This window comes from Vulpes lagopus, chromosome 21 (assembly GCF_018345385.1).
Source record: "Vulpes lagopus strain Blue_001 chromosome 21, ASM1834538v1, whole genome shotgun sequence".
In the NCBI taxonomy this organism is placed as follows: domain Eukaryota; kingdom Metazoa; phylum Chordata; class Mammalia; order Carnivora; family Canidae; genus Vulpes; species Vulpes lagopus.
In genome coordinates this window covers 13,182,062-13,202,192 of record NC_054844.1, presented here as the reverse complement: position 1 = coordinate 13,202,192, position 20,131 = coordinate 13,182,062, and the positions used below count along the sequence as shown (strand labels likewise).

At 39.3% G+C, this 20,131-nt stretch overlaps 1 protein-coding gene across 1 annotated transcript in view; it reads left to right on the top strand.

The window, feature by feature from the left end:
- Nucleotides 1-20,131, top strand: part of GRIN2B (glutamate ionotropic receptor NMDA type subunit 2B) — a 420,281-nt gene that overhangs the window by 120,016 nt on the left and 280,134 nt on the right. Inside the window, exon 4 of the mRNA XM_041735346.1 lies at nucleotides 14,101-14,529. Coding sequence (XP_041591280.1) covers nucleotides 14,119-14,529 — 411 coding nt within the window. The 5' untranslated portion in view covers nucleotides 14,101-14,118. The remainder of the gene's footprint in view (nucleotides 1-14,100; nucleotides 14,530-20,131) is intronic.

Genomic DNA, 20,131 nt, shown 5'->3' with positions numbered 1-20,131 from the left:
AACTTGGTGTAGTTATCACCACCTGTAGTCCCAAAGGAGGAAAGTAGGAGCAATTTCTGGAGTCTGGAGGGGATTCTGTGTGGAGAGAGCCACGTGGAGAGGGTCATTTTATGGAACCTGTGACTGTAGTAAAGTGATACAACCAACACACAGTGGACCCTCAGGGAGGGAAGCATGAGCAGTAAATACCCTAGACTTGGTCTTCTTGTTCCCCCTGAGCTCCTGCCTGTGCTCCCTATTGGTCAAACCCACCTAGAAGCCAGAGGACTAGGAAGCCCATTGAGGTACTTCAGACAGGTCTGCCTCCCAGGGCTCAGAGAATAGTAGAGCATTGCTCTTAAGGGGGAAATGGAAGATGGAGAGATTCACAGATTCTTAAGACTTTGAGAACAACCAGCCCAGTTTCCTTGATAAAGAAGTAGAACCACAGAGAGGTTGAGTCATTCTTTCTAAGTCACGTGGCTTGTTGGAGGCAGAATGGCTTTAGGGCCTCAGATTTCCTGATCCTTGGTTCTGTGTCCCTTCTGCTACACCATTCTTATATAGTAATTTGAGAGGAAGGGGACAAGTGAAGTTAGAGTTGTTTCAATTTATGACTAATTCTCTGAGTAGATGCTTAATTCCATAAGTGTTGTTAGAGGGATTTAAATGAGGTGAGATCTCAGTTATGATAGGTTGTGTAGTTAACAAATATGTCTTATTACTGGATGGCAGTAATAAAACTAGAGTTTTAGGTGGTGGCTCAGCGGTTTAGTGCCATCTTTGGTCCAGGGTGTGATCCTGGAGACCCGGGATCGAGTCCCCCGTCGGGCTCCCTCCATGGAGCCTGCTTCTCCCTTTGCCTGTGTCTCTGCCTCTCTCTCTGTGTCTCTCATGAGTAAATAAACAAAATCTTAAAAAAAAAACTAGCATTTTATATTAAGGAATATATGAGTGCATCGAGAGTTGGCCTAATACTTAGCCAGCTCAAATAGTGTGACTTTTGTTCCTTATTGATTCTGGCCCTGCTACTGTGTTCTCTGTGAAGTCTTTTATGGCCTCAGCATCTTGTTTTATTTATTTTGTTTTATTTTTTATTTTTTAGCATCTTGTTTTAAATCTAGGCTCTGAGTGAAGGCTGAATCATGTATGGCTGCCATGTTTCATCAGCAGAATCATCTTAGAACTCAAGAGACCAAGGGATGCCTGGGTGGCTCAGTGGTTGAGCATCTGCCTTTGGCTCAGGGTATGATCCCAGAGTCCTGGGATTGAGTCCCGCATCAGGCTCCCTGCAGGGAGCCTGCTTCCCCCTCTACCTATATCTCTGCCTCTCTGTGTCTCTCATGAATAAATAAATAAAATCTTTAAAGAAAAGCCTCAGAGACCAAGAGAGGTAAGAGGGTTAATTTGTACACATATGCATAAGTCACTTGCATGGGCATTGATTCATATAGATATGTACACATGCAGATAAACACTCTGGTAAATAAGCAATTATCAGCTAACAACATTAACCTAGGAATATAATATCAAGAAATTGAAAGTGGTATTGGTGTTTATAGTATTTTCCTTCATGTTATAACCCTCGAGGAGTAAAAGGCCTAAAACAGTGCCTTCATTTCTGTGTCAGTATTGATGGAGAGAGGCAATTCATTATTGGTATTCTTAGGTACTCATTCATTGGTTCACTCATGAATTGTCATCGGTAAATGTTTGTTGAGCACTTGGCACATGCCATGCACTCTGCTAAGTACAGGAGATAGACAAGGAAGACAGATGTAATCCTTGCCCTCACTTCATTAGGGTTTGTAAGAAAGGTATCTTACTAGCCAGAGTAGTGAGAATCGGGTTGCCTCTCCTATACTCCATGCAAGGAGAGCCCTGTTAGTGAGTGAGGGTGTAGATTCCAAGGATAATAAATTAGTGTTTTGATGTAGTTGAAGTTGTCATATTACTTTGCACAAAATTTAGTGGCTGTTTGGTGGCAGTTGGAGAGGAGGGGAAGTAGGTACTGCCTGGTTCTAGGATTTAAAACCTGCCTTAAATATTGTCTGTATTAGATATCAGGTTATTACTTATAGACTAGCTTTTTAAAAACAACTTTAGGAATATCATTTGACTTTCTAAATTAATATACAGTAAAACTGACTTTTTCTTGGATATATAGGCCTGTGATTTTTTAAAATACTTGTTTGTATTCATCAGCACAATTAGGATACATCACCAGAACTCCCTCTTTCTGCTCTTTTATAGTCACACCCTCTCCAAACCCTAATATGTTTTGACATATGACAACCATTGATATGTTCTCCATTGGTGTAGTTTGTATCTTTTTGAGAATTTTACATACATGGAATTATGCCAGATAGAACATTTTAAAACTGACTCTCTTCATTCATCATTTTTGCCTTTGAGATTTGCCCATGTTGCTGTGTGCCTCAATAGCTCTCTTTATTATTGGATAGGATCCTGTTATTTGTACCATATTTTGTGTATTAATCCATTGAAAGATATTTAGATGGTTTTTAGTTTTTGGCAACTGTGAAAAAATACTCTATAAACAGTTGCATGAAGTGTTTTGCAGAGTAAAAGTTTTCAAGTTAGTTAGGTAAATATCTTGGAGTGCCAGTGCTGGACCTATGGTAAACTTGTTCAACATTATGTGAATCCTAAAAACAGTCTTCCAGAGTGTGTACCCCATTTTCATAGCCACCAGCGATGTATGAGAGTCCTATATATATTCTGCAACCTTGCCAGCACTTGATATCAATGTTTGAGATATATCTGTGTGTGTGTGTATTGTGTGTATATATATATGTATTAGACATTCTCATAAATGTGGAGATGTTAGACTAACTTTTTAAAACAACCCATTCTGAGGTCGGTATAAATTGTATGAAAGCTAGAGAGGATGGAGGGAGTCAGAGACTCCTAAGTAATTTGAAGCAAGAGAAACTCCTTATCTCCTTCTGAATAGAGTATATTCACATTCAGTGAATAAATGTCAGATACCTGCTGTTTGCTAGATGCTTTCAAGTAAATTGTTTAATATTCACAACAACTCTGGGAGGTGAGGACAATCATCCCCATTTTATAATGAAGAAAGTGAGGTCTGGATGATTTAAATTATTGCCTCTCCTCCCCACAAGGTGTCAAATCCAAATTTCAGTTCTAGATCTCTTTGACTTCTGGATCTTTTTTCCTGCATTGTCTCAGTATCATTTCATTGGCAGTTATGGTATGAAAATTCACATTTATAGGATCCAAAGGACTGTCTTAGAAAATTCTAAAGCATACGTAATTAGATTTTAACAGGAAGATAGAACACATTCTCATTATAGCACATCCCTGAAAAGGTCAAGAATAATTTTGAGAATTAAGTGCAGTTCTGTGAAACACTAGAAATGAACTCTGTATGCATAGTGTCGTTTAAAAGCAAAGTTCCATGGGATCCTGACACACTTCTGTGGATGTGAATTTCAGTGGCAAATACCATTGACTTGCTTTCTTCATTGTATCATAATACCCTTCTAACTAATATTTTGTTATATATTTTTTAAGATTTATTTATTTGTTTGAGAAAGTGAGTGAGAATGAGCATATGAGTGGTAGGGAGGGGCAGAGGGAGAGGGAGAGAGAATCTCCAGCTGACTCCTCACCGAGCTGGGAGCCTGACGCAGGGCTGCATCTTATGACCTTGAGATCTTGACCTGAGCCAAAATCAAGAGCTGGATGCTCAACCCACTGTGCCACCCCGGCTCCCTTTATATATTATTTTTGCAATTTCAACGTGTTGTTTCTCCCTGATCTCCTGGGTCTTCTATGTTGCACTGGGCCTGCTCTATTACAGCTCTTGTCACGTCATACTGTAATTTCCTGTCTTTTTGTCTGTCTTGGCCACTATACTGACATCTCCTTGTAGATCTTATCACATTCAGTGTTGGATCTCATCTCCGAGCACATCATCTGGCACCTAGAAAACATTCAGTAACCATTTGTCAAATCAGTCAGTCTTCAAAGTAATCCTGTGAAAGCAGGTACCAGTCTCATGTTTTACAGATGAGGGGGCTGGGGGTCAGAGAGATAAAGAAAACTGATCCAAGATTGCACAGCAAGTTAGGAGTCAACATAAAACATGTTCTGAACTTCAAAGCTTTTCTCTGTCTACCACAACATAGCATGATTCTTGTTGCTGGGTGGTACTGGGGTTTACGGTTGAGATTTTGTTGAAGGTTACAGTAGCTTGGAAGATACTTAGGCAGCAGAACGGGTGATCTTGGGGGACTTGGAAATGGCCTTTTTCAACACCTAAACTTTAGATCTATTTTAAATGCACAGGTTGTTTGTCCACACCTGAGAACACCAGTGTTTTCTTGATAAGTGTCTGTAGTGGCCCCTGCTCCATCCCTGGCCCACGGATTCCCTCCCAGTACCTTCCTTTGACCTCCTTCCCAGTTGAGATTCCCTGCTGCCTTGTTTCTGTGCTTCTCTTTTTATCATCCATCACCCATTTGCACAGCTCATCCCCCCCTCTTAATAGTCAGTGACAAGCCAATAATTTTTATTAACACTTGAAAATGCTATTTTGCCGTTAAACCAATACATGCAATTGCCCTAATCTGCTGCCAAATGGTAGTAATCAGAGTCAGGTTTCAAAAGGTTTGGATTTCAGCAGGGCTGCCCACACTGTCCTTGGAGGCATATAAATTAATTATAATTAGGAACCATGTGCAGATGTTAGAAGAGAAACTTTGAACAATTTTGGTGTCTGCTTTTGCAGAATATTAAAGAGAAAAAAAAGCCCATGAATGACTGTTGCGGGTGAGTACAGATAATCATCTACGTTTGTATTACAAATTTCTATTAAAATGCACACATAGAAAGTGATTTATAATCCTTTATTAGTTCTCTGTACAACCCTTGTGTTAAGAACTTGGGTGGCAGTAGAAGTGATCCTTCTGCTTTGTACATAAAGCAGGAAAGAACAGCTCAGATTGAAAAGCCTGGATTTAGTGACTGGAAGTGTAGAAAGAGGAAGGCTCTCTCAGATGGTAGGTCCACTCGCACCAAATAAAAACAAGAAGGCTCCTATTCAGCAGAAGTCCTAAGAAATAAAATTTCTCTGCCAAGGAATTAAATCCCACATTAGCCCTTCGCAATGATGAGGGTATCTTCTTGTAGGGTTTGAAGGGACTGGTCTTTCTAAGGGCATTCTTGCCTGCATTATGTAAGAGGACTTAATAGTTCATCTGCTGGATCAGGGGTTTACCTGTATCTTTTCCCTCTCTCATCTGTCCTCCTCTTCTCTAATCAAACACTTTCCCAGAAGCAATTTAACTGAGTCCTGTTTTCTTTGACTTTCTATATTTGTTGCAGCTCTGGTATGTTGAAATGGATTTGGGGTTGGTTCTGCACAGGACTGTATTTAGATAAGTAAATATCCTAACAGGACCGCGGGCACTGTTTATTGCCATGCCAGTCACTACTTTAGAAACGGATTCAGTATGCTTGTAGAATGTCCAGGTAGACTGTTCTTTCATCACTGGTTTCATGAGCACATACATAGTCTCAGCACCTGCCCCCACCTCCCAAATTACCAGGATTTCTTACCATGTTCCTTTCTGAAGAAAGAGCAGGGGAAATAGAGCCTAGGAGCTCTAAGAGAGTAATGATTGATGGTAATAGTGTGATACTGATGGGAACAACAGTGCAGAGAGAAATTTTAGGTTCTAAGTCAATTGAAATCAAAGATTCATGCCTTTTATATGTTATTTCTACAGAGTTAGATGATGTTTAGATGATATTTAGCAGACCCTAAATACATTTGGAGGATTGAAATTGGGTTTCCAAATGCCGTGAATATTATAGATGGCATTATAATTCACTTGCTAGAAATAGATATTAGTTTTGTATTTCAGAATGGCATTAGATAGTACATGTTTGACATCTGCGATACTCACACTTTCTGCGTCAGATGGTTGGTGAACACATTTATTGCCTAATAAGCTAAGCATTCTGAGTCAAAAGTACCTTTCTGGTTCAACATTTTCTTTGCTTCTCTAAATTTGAATTTAGAAACTATAACTTAAAGCTCAAAATTGACTTGGAACTTAAATTTATGTTAATTAAAAATTTTATTTTGGATCTGTTCTGCAGAGTTGAGTTAATCATACTTCTTAGTTCATGGCATACTTTTATTATTGGCTCAGATAAGGACATCTTATTTAATTAATTAGTTCTTTCCATACCTTTATCTTCCATATACATTTTAGAATATGTTAATAAAATTCCTTTAAAAATCCTACTGTTATTTTTAAAAAAGATTTTATTTATTTAAAAAAAAAAGATTTTATTTATTTATTCATGAGAGACAGAGAGAAGGAGAGAGGCAGAGACACGGGCAGAGGGAGAAGCAGGCTCCATGCAAGGAGCATGATGCAAGACTCGATCCTGGGACTCCAGGACCATGCCCTGGGCCGAAGGCAGGCACTAAACTGCTGAGCCATCCAGGGGATCCCCCTCCACTGTTATTTTGATGGGATTGACTTAAAGTTATAGATTAATTCAGGAGCAAATACAACTCTATGACATTGTTATCACATCCATGAATAAGGTATATGATTACATTGTTCAAGCCTTTTTTCATACCCCTTAATAGTTTCAGGTTTTCTCTTCAGAGGTCTTTGGTGTATTCTTTGTTACTTCCTAAATAGTGACTATTGTATTTTCTAGTTGGTTAAAAGAGAGCTATCGGTGTCTTCTAAGAATATTGTTTATCTAGCAATCACACCCTTCTCGTATTAAAAATAATAGTTTTTAAATTCTGCTGGAATTTCTATGTAGATAATCATCATATCTTCATATAATGCTAGTTTCTCTTTCCTTTCCATTCTTAAAAACTTTTGTTTTCAGGGTGCCTATGTGGCTCAGGTGGTTTTGGCTGGGGTCATGATCTCAAGGTCCTGAGATTGAGCCTTGGGTCAAACTCTTCACACAGTGAGAAGGCTTGAGATTCTCTCTATCCCTCTCCTCCTGTGCCTTCCCCCACTCTTGCCCTCTCTTTTTTTTCTCCCTGAAATAAATAAATCTTAAAAAAAAAAGACTCAGATTTGTTTTCTCGACTTCTTTTGTTACCAAAATCTCCAATGGCACTGATGGCACTAACCTTGCCATTTTCTCAATTGTAAAAGGAATATGACCAAGAGTCTTTAGTATATTCTTGTACCAGGTAAAGAGTGATCTTCATTTCCTATTATCAAAGAATTTTTAAAAAATATACACTAACATTTACACCATAAATGGATGTTTTCCTTAATCAAGTGTGTTTCCATCATAATTTTTTGAGCTATTCATATAAATGTCTCCCTTAGTCCATTAAGGTGGTAAATTATTTTGATTTACATTCTAAAGTTAAGCCATCCTTATATTCCTGGTGTAAACCATACTTGATTGTGATTATTATTTTTTTTAATATACTGTGTTTTTGCTTAGCTAATATTTTGTTAGGATTTTTATGTTGCCTTTATGTTCATAAGTGAAAGGGACTATCATAGGATAATCTTTTCTTGTACTTTATCTGAGTTTAGAACTAAACTTCCCTTGTTTTTCTCTTTTGTTCAACTTTCATGAACAAGACTCACTACTTCTTTCTTAAAAGTTAGGTAGGCCTCAGGGTGCCTGGGGGCTCAGTCAACTAAGCTGCTGGTTTTTTATTTTGGCTCAGATCATGATCTCAGGGTCCTGAGGTCAAGCCCTATGTAAGGCTTCACACTCAGTGCAGTCTGCTTAGTATTCTCTCTCTCCCTCTCCCCCTGCTCCTCTGCCTGCTTGTTCACTCTCACTCTCTCTCTTAAATAAATAAATAAATAAATACATAAATAAACAAACAAATAAAATCATAAAAAGTTTGATAGGCCTCATCTGTAAAAGCATGTGTGCCTATTTTACTCTTATTTTGGTGAAGGTGGGGCACCCAGGTGGTAGACTGGTTTTGGTGACTTAGAACTAGGAGACTTCAATAACCATTTTATTTTCTTTGCTAGTTATTATTATATTCAAAATTTCTACCTTTTCTTGAACCTTGTTTTGCTTTTTATATTAGATATTTATATGTTAAGTTTAAAAACAATTTTCATAATATACCTATATTATTTTAAAATTTGTTATTTTCCCTTTTACATTGTCAAGTTAATTTACATTTTCTCTATATTCTCCGTAATCAGTCTTGTCAGTACTCTGATAATATTTTATTTTTTTATTTTTTAAAGACTTTTAATTTATTTATTCATGAGAGACACAGAGAGAGACAGAGACATAGGCAGAGGGAGAGGCAAGCTCCCTTCAGGTAGCCCAATGCAGGACTCTCTACCGGGACTCTGGGATCACACCCTGAGCCAAAGGCAGATGCTCAAACACTGAGCTACCCAGGCATCCCTTTTTGGTAGTCTTTTAAAAAGAATCAGCTTTTGGTTTTGTTTTTTCTTTTATTTACCTTGCGTTTCATTAATTTATGCATTTACATTTATTATTTAATTTCTTCCTGCAGTTGACTCAGGTAACTGTTAATTATTTTTCATTTTCTGTTTTCTTATAAATGTACTTAAAGGTATAGGCTTCTCTGTAAACTGTTTTAGTTTTGCTCTAGAAATTTTGGTATTTAATGTTTCCATTGTTAATTCTGTTCAAAGAATTTTTTAGTTTCTTGTAAATTCTTCCTTCATTTTAGAGTTACTTAGTAGTATGTTTTTAAATATTTTTTGGATATGCGATTTTTTTTTAGCTACCTTTAAAAGTTTATTTGTGATTTAGTCACATTTTAGAAAAATGGCAATTGTTTCATATTGATTTTTTGGAATTTATTGAGGCATTTTACAAATTCAATATTTTCCATATACTTAAAAAGAAGCATATTTTTATTGTACTTGTATATCTGGTTCTCTGAACTAGTACAAGCTTATTATTCAGCTTTTTTAAATTATTATTAAGAAAGAGAGAGAGGGAGAGGGAAAGGTGGGAGAGGCACAAGGAGAGAGAATCTTAAGCAGACTCCATGCCCAGCGCTGAACCTGACACTGGGTTTGATCTCATGACCTGAGATCATGACCTGAGCCAAAATCAAGAGTCAGATATTTAACTGACTGAGCTACCCAGGTGCCCCTCAGGCTTTTTTTTTTTTTTTTTAATCATTTAGGTCATTGTTTATATTATCTGTTGGATTTATCTCTTTCTCTCCAAGTGTTTTAGTTAATACTTCATACATGTTAAGCCTAAATGTTAAGATTCACATATGTTTTTGATCATTGTAACTTCTTGATATCAGTGTGTGACATCTCTCTTTGTGACTTGTAATGTTTTCACATTTGGACTTTGTTTTATTTTGATATTAAAGTTTTGATAGATATTCTCACCTCCAAGAAGGTTATACTCATTTATTTATACTTCACTTGACTTACACTCAACGAGACTCCTAGTTTCCCCACACTCCCTAATGTTATGAATTTTAAAGCCTATGTATCCTGACTTTCTGGTTTTTTTTTTTTTTTTTTTTTTTTTGGTAGCTTGGGAAACTGGACCTGATGCATAGTTCTGGCACTTTTCATCTTCATGTCTCTCTCTACCTGTCATATACTAACCAGTCTTCTTGGGAGGTTCACTCCAAACAGTGTCCTGACTGCATTATGGAATGCAGGATGGTGCTTGGAAAATTTGAGTTAATCATCTATTAAATCACATTTTATCATTCTTATTGGTGTTGTCTCAGGACTCAGTTTTCTCTGAGGACAAGATTAGACCAGATTCTCACTTGGATGTGTCTTCCCTTGGAGTCACTGTGGGCAGAGTGGGGACTGGTTCCTGCTGTAGTTACCCTGTAACCAGCTGGAGGCATGAACCTAGGCTGCTGTGGTCTTCCGCTTGCCAGATATCGGGGAAACCACTCAGCTTATGCTTCAAGGAGGCAGAAGGTCAAGAAGTAGGCAGTCAAGTCTCCAATCCTGCCCCTTTGCTGTTGGTTCTGCTTGTGCCTGAATTTGTAGCACAATCTGGGGGTGCTGAGCTCCCGTGATTGCCATTACTGACCTTGACCTGAATGACTCTTGAATTCTGCTGCACTTGACTGGTAAGCCAAGTGCAGCCAAGTAAGCAAGCCGAGCTTGCTGCTACCCTGAGGCCATTATGTAGCATCTTGTTCAGGGAGTTATATTGGTCAGGGAGCTAATATCTCTTGCCCTCCTGTGAAGTTCCTCTTAATATTCTTCTCAGCCTTGGTCTGCCTTTCTCTTTCCCCACCTCCCACATGCTGACTTTTTGCTTTCACAAATAGCTAGTCTCCTGGAACAACTTCTATAGAAGCTTAAAGGTAACATCCTTTGCATCTATAGAGTACTTTATATTCCTCAAAGCACTTCCATATACATACTGTCATTTGATCCTCAGAAGAACTCTTTCAGGTATTTAGGTTAGGCATATATCCTGATTTCCCTGCCAAGGAAATGGTGACGATGATTAGATGACTCGCCCATCTTTAGGTGCTTAGTTAATGTGGACCTGGTATTAGAATGCAGTTTGGTTTTGTTTGGTGATCTTGTTCATTCATTAATTCCTATATTCTAATTATTGAATAGGCAGCAGAAAAGAAATATCAAGAGGAAAGAAAGTTTGGAGGTATACAAGCTTTAAAGCCACCCCTTATTAGCTATGCGAGCTTTGTCATATACTTAACCTCTCAGAAGATCAGTTTCCTTATTTGTAATATAGGGAAAAATTATGATGCATAATGTTTATATGTGATTTAATAATACATGAAAATTACCTGGCAATAATAGTGTGTAGCATATGCTAAGTTACGGGTAAAATGTTACTATTAATATTTAATATGTAAAATAAATTACTATTATAGGTAAAAATAGTCAAATATTGACAATTTTATAACAGTAGAAACTCAGTGGTTATCATTTATTGAATCCTTCCCTGTGAAGTCTTGCTAGACTCCAAGCACACAAATAGAAATGAGAAGAGGTCTCCTCTCTGTGTAACTTCTCTTAGACAGAGCCTGTGCCTCTTGCATCCCCCACACCAAGAACAATGTTTGCCAGGTAGTAGGGGCTCCATAAATGCTTACTGAGCCTAACAGACCCTGTTAGGGTCTGTCTGCAAAAGGGAGCAAAAGCAATTTGCTTACCTTGGACAGCATGCTTTCTCTCAACTGACCCCCTTCTAATGTGTGAAATTGAGTTTGTATTCAAAGGAGCTCCTCTGTTTCTCTCACAGTCCCTGGGTTGCTGGTATCTCCCTTAATGTATTGCTTTGTAAAGTGCTCTGCTCTGTCCTGAGTATAAAAGAGAAAGCTCGGTAAAACCAGATTCTATTCTTTGGGTGTCACAACTAGCCGTTGCATAACAAAGTATAATATATTGTGTGAGAAGAAATAGAGGAACACAAGAGATATTTTCAAAAGAGCAAATAAAACATCAAAGTGGGAGAGTGTGGAGTGCATTAAACGTTAATAAACTCTCATGGCAGAGTGGACCACTTTTCAATGTGAAGGAATCTGATTTAGTGACTTGTAACTGTAGGATCAGAATCTCATTGGAATGAGGTTAGCTGCTGGCTTTGCCAAGTTCGAAATCTTTTGGTTCTCCTTGAGAACCAGTGTTAGAAATCGAACAGATTATTATTATTATTATTATTATTATTACTTTGTTAACAGCTCTTTGAGGTGCAAAACCTATCTGTCTTCCTCTGAATATTCAGTGCTGCTCACCTCCATACAGCACTGCTTTGCTTTAGGCTGTAGTAGGAGGAATGCAGGCCCTGGGTCTCTTGCTAGGTTGGATACAGTTCATCAGCCTGGGCTTCTAGGGCTCACATAGCCATGCCCTGTTTCCAAAAGGACATGGAAACCAGAAAACTGTCGGGAGTGAAGCATGCTCAGGTGTGAACCACTGAGCTACTCATCTTATTCATAAGTGACAGACAAGATGATCAATACAGGTCTCCTTCTTGGCAGTGTGGAAGGATGACTGTAACAGCGAGAATTCCAAAATGTTTTCTGCCAAGCACGGAATTGGATTTTGTGCTTCTTCAGCCACAAAATGTCCCCAGCATCTTACTCCCAAATCCTTAATGCCCTTTGCAGTCTGCTCAGACTGTGGATCTTCCTTATCTCTCTTTTCAATATCCTCAGTGTTTTCTTTTTGTTAGTTGAACTCTCAAACTCTCCAAAGTTTTTAGACCTCTAATATCTTACCTTTTTTTTTTCAAGCAAGAAGGAGATATTAAGCAGCTCTTTCAACTTTGATCTTTGTAGAAGAATGAGAATCCCTGCTTCTGATTTTGGATGCAGTTTGTAGAATATTTCCTTGGAGAATAAAAACTCTATGTTCATGTATTGAGACACTGGCATTATAATACCACTGACCTTGGGAAAATTGCATTACTGTTTTGAGCTTCAGTTTCTCCATTTGAGAAGTGGGAATAAAGATGACCGTTTGTAGCATTTCTATGAGGATGGAAGAGATCGCATATAAGGAAATGTCTAACACAGCACACACACAGAGTATCAGATGTGCCATAAATGATTATTTACAACAAGTTAAAACAACATAAGCAGGATCAGTTCTATTTAAATAAGAAGAGCCCTTGGAGAATGACGAGAAATGTAAAGAGAAATGACCAAGCTCTATAGGGACCTGTGTCCTCAGTCTGATGCATGATACAAGATTTAGGGACAAATGGGGAAGCAAAAGGCAGGAGTGTGTTGTAGGTAGAAGGTGGTGAATTATGTATAGACATGGAATCCGTCATCTCAAGAAAGTCACTGCTTTAGGAAGCCATGGAAAATTTTTCTAATGTGGCTCTAACATTACTACAGATCTCAATAGTATTTGTCAAAAATACTAACCATGCTTTGATGTATGACAGATCACAATAAAACCAGTCCTTGAGGAGTGCCTGAGTGGCTCAGTCTGTTCTTGGCTCGGGTCTTGATCTCATAGTCTTGAGTTCGAGCCCTACATGGGGTTTCATACTGGGTGTGGAGCCTACTTAAAACAACGACAACAAAAACCATTCTTTGTAATAATATGAGAGTTAGTGTGGCATAATGCAATGGAATGTAAATTGGCCTGAAAGCCAGAAGATCTGGGATCCCTGGGTGGCTTAGTGGTTTAGTGCCTGCCTTCAGCCTAGTGCGTGATCCTGGAGTCCCGGGATGAGTCCCGTATCGGGCTCCCTGCATGGAGCCTGCTTCTGCCTCTGCCTGTGTCTCTGCCTCTCTCTCTCTCTCTCTCTCTCTCTCTCTCCCTCTGTGTTTCATGAATAAATAAACAGAATCTTAAAAAAAAAAGCCAGAAGATCTGGATTCATGACTGTTTCACTTAGTTTGTTCATGGTATTGGACTTCTTAGCTTCTTTGAGCCTTGGCTTTAACATCTATAAAATGGGAATCATATCTTTCTTATTTTTTCCCCTGCTGGGTTATTGTCAAGATTAATTGTTGGGTTTTTTTTAAGTACTGTCCACGTATTTTTTTTAAGTAGTATAAGTCAATTACTGAGTGAGTTGCTGAAGAATTTTAAGGCTTTTGTCCTCTTTGGGGTGAATGTAAAATAAAGGGGCTTATGCTTCTGCAGCTCCTTGTAGCCAGCTTATCCAGACCATGTTTTGTTGCTAGCCTCTGCTGAGTCCATTTTGCTGCTCATTTGCCTGGTCTCTGCCATTCTCTTGGCCCAAGAGCAATTCAAGGATGGGTTGTTGCAGAAGTGCCAGAGATCACACAGCAACAGCAAGACTTCCTCTTGGAGACTCCTGCATTTGTGCCCTTGGCATGACTGCCTAGAGCACTTACATCCTCTTTCTCTCTGTTGCCTCTGTTTGTTTGCTGCTGATGGCTATAGTCATAGCTCTTATTGTTTTAAGGAATCCTGATGCTTTTGAAAGACTTTTTTTTCTTTCTTTCTCCCATTCTGCTGAGCAAACACGAGAGATCAAGGCTAGAAGACAGAAGTTAGGTTTGATGATCAGTGAAAGGAGATAAGCCTCTTGACTTGCAGTATCCAGCCCCTTCAAAGACAAATCATGTAGTAGAGTTGTAATTTAACCACTCTCTCTTTGTGTTTTCAGGGAGTCAACGAGTTGAAGATGAAGCCCAGAGCAGAGTGCTGTTCTCCCAAGTTCTGGTTGGTGTTGGCTGTCCTGGCTGTGTCAGGCAGCAGAGCTCGTTCTCAGAAGAGCCCCCCCAGCATTGGCATTGCTGTCATCCTCGTGGGCACTTCAGACGAGGTGGCCATCAAGGATGCCCACGAGAAAGATGATTTCCACCATCTCTCTGTGGTTCCCCGTGTGGAGCTGGTAGCCATGAATGAGACTGACCCAAAGAGCATCATCACCCGCATCTGTGATCTCATGTCTGACCGGAAGATCCAGGGCGTGGTGTTTGCTGACGACACAGATCAGGAGGCCATTGCCCAGATCCTTGACTTCATTTCAGCCCAGACTCTCACCCCCATCCTGGGCATCCACGGAGGCTCCTCTATGATAATGGCAGACAAGGTAAAGGTGGGCTCCAGGGAGGAGAACCTGGGGGGTTTGTATAGAGAACTAAATGATCCATGTATTTTAATGCAAAACTTGATTATGAAAGATGGAAAGTAACCAGAATGTACTAAATGAGTAGATAGATTAGGAATCAGTCTCTCTTCCTTTGGAGATGAAAGTGAGGAAAAGGTATAGGTATTCAGAGCTTCTGTAGGTTTGAACAGGTTTATGTGTCCATTTGTTTGTAAATGGATTTACTGAAGTGTCTAAGATGTTTAAGCTTATAGTTCTGTGATACATTTTCTTCAAATATGTGTGTGAATAGCTTCTTCAAACCTTTAAAATAAGGCATGCTCTATTCTTTTTTGGAAACACATATTCTACTCCCCCCGCCCCCATGACAGCTTCAAGACTATAAAAAGAAAAATCCCTTGAGGCAGATTATTTGTCTCCTTGAAGATATGAATGTCACAGGGAAGCACTTTTTGCTAACGTGTCTATGCGCATCACACCTAGATCTACACATTGGAATGGATTTTAATCCACAGAACCAGTAGCAGCTGCATTTTCTCCATACTTAGATTTGAAGGCAGTGGTTCTTAACCTTGGTTGAACACTACTGATACCTGGGTCCCACCCCCAGAGATTCTGATTGTTGGCCTGTGGTATAGCCTGGACGTCTGGCTTCTTGAAAGCTTCCCATATGGTTCTAGTATGTGGTTAAGGTTGAGCACCACAGGTGTATGGCCTCAAGTAAATTGTAGACTCTTCTACATTAACGTTAGAAACTGATCTACGACAAGCTAATTATCATCTGACAGTGATGCTTATTCTCTAATTGTAGAAGGTGTTTTGTTTGTGGTTATGTTTTGTTTTTACAGTTTTTACTTATTCAGATATTTTTCCTTATTTTATTGATTATTGCTCATTGCTTAGGTACAGCACTTCTCACATATGTATTTCCCTTTGCTGTTATATCTTAGAATGACTCACTTCACCACAGTGCAGGATTTATTGCTTTCATCACTTTGGGTTTTTAAAATGGTCTCCATCTCTGCATTGTCGTCTTACACTTCTTATCATCACTGTCAAAACTGTCTTTAGTTTTGTACTTAAAGGACATGCTCCGGGGTTAATGATGTTTGTAAACACCTCAAAAGCTAGCACTGACACCTCCTATGTGCTCTTTGGCCAGTTGAGAACCACTACAGTGCAGGATTTAGCAGGCTGAAATAACCGTGTGTGATCATTACCGCCATCTGTCGGCAGCAGGTGTAGCTGACTAGCTTCTGTTTTGGAGCTTCCTTTATTCAGTCTAGGAAAGGTTAAATTGAAGTCTTAAATGGAGGGACCTCAGTTGCATATGAGAAACATCTTGTTCCATTCACATGGACATAGGTAAAAAAGTTAGAAAACAAATTTTTGCACTAGAAGCCCATGCTGAGAGAGGTGGGATAAACTAAAGCAGAATGGAAAATATAAACCAACTGTGAGAAACCCAGTGTGCTTTTGCTTCAGGTATTTTTTTTTTTAAATATCATTGTCCTTAGCTGATGGTGTTATATTTTAGCAGTGGTATTTTGAGGGCATGATATTGCACTGTAAGAAGGCCAAGATGGATGAACCAAATTTTTGAATCATAAATAAGTGCATACTATCTTGAGAACACGACAGGTGAAAATATTTTCTTTTTGGTTATGCAAACTACTGTGCAATTTCTGTCATTTCAGCATGCCCACCCTCCTGCCCCAGTAGAAAAGGTTATTGGCTGCACTGGTTATTTGTTTCTCTCTTGCGTTTCTTACAAATGCATAATAATCATATAGTATGAGGTACAATGCAGACCATGTTGAGAGACTGGGCTCCTTTGTTCATTGATTTGTTCCTGGCACGCTAGCATTTGCCATGTGCTCCAGCACATAGCGCCTTGCATGTGTTTTATTTCATACTCTTAACAACTCAGTGAGCTGAGTGATATTTTTTTTTAATTTCCATTTGACAGATGGGGAAACTGAGGCTCAGAGAGATTAAAAAACCATAGCCAAAATGATGTGTAGCTAGTAAGTGGCAGCCAGGACTTCAACATTGGTCATTGGCTCCAAAGGCCACATGCTGTCTTGCCTCTCAAGAAAATGGCAAGGCTAGTCAAGGTCTCACATACCTTCTGATTCTTTACTTTCTCCTCCATTATATAGCACTGTGTTAGATTGTTACCTGAATGAAAGTAATCCATCACTTGATTCATAATGGAAATCCTGGGGCTAGAGGAGAGAAATAATGAAGAGCTGAAATGGCATAGCGCTTAGGTGTAGCCTGAGTCCAGAGTGGACCTGCTGTTTCCTACCTCTAGGGGTAAAAGGGAGGGTTGAAAGCAGTGAGGTGATGGTAATGAGATCCTTCTCTGGCCTCTCTCCCCTAACACCTCCCCACCATGGCAACCACACCCAAATATTCTATCTTCTCTTTTTCTCTCTCCGAGAGAGAGAGAGAGAGAGAGAGAAAAGGAGGCAAGCAATGGTTTTTAGGCAATTTCCTAAAATAGCCTAAAAAAATATCTAACTGACTTTTGACCTGAAACTATTTCCAAAAGATTAGGTAGAAAGAGGAAAAGGGAGAAAAAAAGAGGTCCTGACACCACAGAACCTGGAGTGCAGAAGGCTCATTCCTGAGGGGTCAGACACCTGATAGAGCTGGAAGCTGCAGAGGAGAGTGGCAGGGACCACTGGGGCTGAGTGAGCAGCCGCACCAAGATTCCTGGGAGTTGTGCAGAGAGACATTCACAGGCTTAAGGGATTTTCATGAAGGCAAATAAAGAGTCCCCCAGATCTTGGAGAAACAAGCTTTTGGGGCAAGTTTCAAAAATAAAACATCTCAAACTCTAAGGCCAGTTTTATTTTTTTTAAATAGAAGTTTATTTTTAAGTACCATGAACATATTTTACAAACACAGAATGAGGACACAGAGTTTGACAACTATGAATCAACTATGCGGCCATAGGACACAACACTTGAAAACGGAACTGATGTAGAAAATCCAAGAATACAGATTTGCCACGTTTAAGGCCTAGTCTTTGAGGAATTGACACCCTCCAAAGGGTGATAAATAAGCCTTACATTTTGTTTCCTCCTTCTAGGAGATAGGTAATTGGCATTTCATTTTACCTCAGTTTTGTTAATGTTGCTAGTTTGCTTCAAATGAAGCCCGCTAACCAAGTGTTCTTGCGGAAGGTTGTATTACAGGAATAAAGTCCCTGATTGAAGGAGGTTGTAATGCAAGAAAACATGGTTAAAAAGATTTTTAAAAATATTTTATTCATTTATTTGAGAGGGAGACAGCAGAGTGAGAGAGAGAGCACGAACTAGGGGGAGTCACAGAAGGAGAGGAAGAAGTAGGCTCCCCGCTAAGCAGGGAGCCCAGGGTGGGGCTCAGTCTCAGCACCCTGGGATTATGACCTGAACCGAAGGCAGATGCTTAACTGAAGGCAGATGCTTAACTGACTGAGTCACCCAGGTGCCCCAGTTATAGAGATTTTTGACCAATGGGGTGAGAGACACAAGTTTAGCATCTGGTCAAATAACTTGTGCTCACTCTTTTGGCATATGCTAATTAATGAGTACAGACACGAATGAGTGTTCTACTCTTCCAATGAAGAAATGTACCTTATACCATGGTGGAAAAAAGTGTGGGAGCTAGAAGAGTAGAGCTATTAGGAGGCACCTCTGGATATGGGAATCTGGACTACTCACCAACCACTTACTCTAAATATTGATCTCCTTAACATATAATTTATATAGGGTTGTTGAAGATTCAATGAGATAATGAATAGCAAGTGCTTCACTTAGTGTCCAGCACAGCATTCTGTAGGTTAAGCTGATGATTATATGGGACAATTTGAAGAAAGAAAAGTTTCATGATACAGGAAAAGAATGGGAGTTGAACAGAGTCATGGCCAATTGTAGAGACACTTCTGAACTGGAGACCAACCAAGAAGAGCGTTCAGGTGAAAATCTGGGGGCTCTTATGTGTGAGGTAGGAACCTTGGTCCTTCCCCACCATGAAGCCAAAGCTCAATGGTGGTATAGCCATGCCATAGCCAAAAAAAAAAAAAAGGCATGTTCAGCTATGGAAGAGCTCTAACAAGGAAAGTACAGCTAGGTGTTTATAACACAAGACTGTTTAGAATAGTAACAGAGACCATTTAAAAATGCATGAGGTAGTTTTTGGCAGTTCCCCACCTGAGTATAAAGAGTCTACTTTATTTTGCCTTAGTATAATTGCTTTTTTCTCCCTGAGATCCTGGATTTAGGATGCTCATCTTAATCTAAATAATGAACTAAAGCTAGATGTACTTCCCATTTCTTTTTAGGAGGTTTCTCTGCTGATTTGCTGAAATCTTTCTTGGGTTTTCAGACTTTAGCTCAGAAAGGTTAAATAACTGATCCAGGAGACCACAGTTTGTGAGCAGTGGGAATGGGATTCAAATCCCCGAAGTACCTATTTTGAAGCTCATGCTTCCTATTGATAACAGTTCTGCCTCAGTAAGAATTATAAGTCCTGGGTTTTAGTCTCCATTCTCATGAGCTTTGGAAATTTGAACAAACAAATCATATAACTACATGATACTCATTTTAGAGTTTATAAGATTTCGATTTTGTTTTTTGCCCTACCCACCTTGCAACACTTTGAAGATAAAACGAAATAAAACAGGTGTGGAAAACTATGGAAAAGTGCTGTACAAACAGTTGCTTTAGGTGAAAGAATAAAGAGCAGTGTGACAGGGAATGACAGACATACTGACATCAGCATTAGGACCAGTGGAAATGGTTTGGGCAGGAGGTAGGAAGGAAGACAGAAATTGAAAGTTAATGGTAGGATCAGGCAAGAGGACACATGATCTGATCTTGAATGCTGCAAGAATGGAAGAGAAGAGGGATGCCAAGTAGAAAGTCAGGGTCTGGAAGTAGATGGGTTGATCAGAGTGAAGTACAGTAGCTAAAACATGTGCCATATTCCATAGCTTATTCCTGATTAAAGGCCATGTGAAAATATTCTCGCTCTGGAGTCTGTTGTTATGATTTTTTTCTTTCTCAATTGTTTGGTACTTTGAATAGCACTCTGATTTTTTTGTACAGAGCCTTACATTTTGAATCCAACTGGGGCTAGGAAAATGGCTCCTGGTCTTCATTGGCTCTACCTTTCTTACTCTCTCCCCCTACTGGCTGTGCCTTCCCCAACACACATCTGATGGCAGTGTGTTGGAGAGCATGGTTGAGCCAGCAGTAATGTGTGTCACTGTAAATAGACTATTGCCTTCTGGTTGCTCATGTGAGTTTCCATATCCAGCATAATCTTGAAACCAAGATGACTATGCTACTCATATTTTACCCTGTGCTTCTTCCTTAATTTTGGTGTCTTTTAGTTTTTTACCTGGCTTGTAGTGGTCATATGGTGTTCCTGGGGACTAAATCCTTCAAGAGCAAACCATGGTGTTACAGTTTGGTTGTGGAGAGTGAAGACATAGTGGAGAAGTTAAGAGGGGGGAAAAAAGCTAATAGAATACACTAACTGTGTGCTAGGCACAATGTTAAAGAGCATTTTAATTCTTTTGCGATCCTGT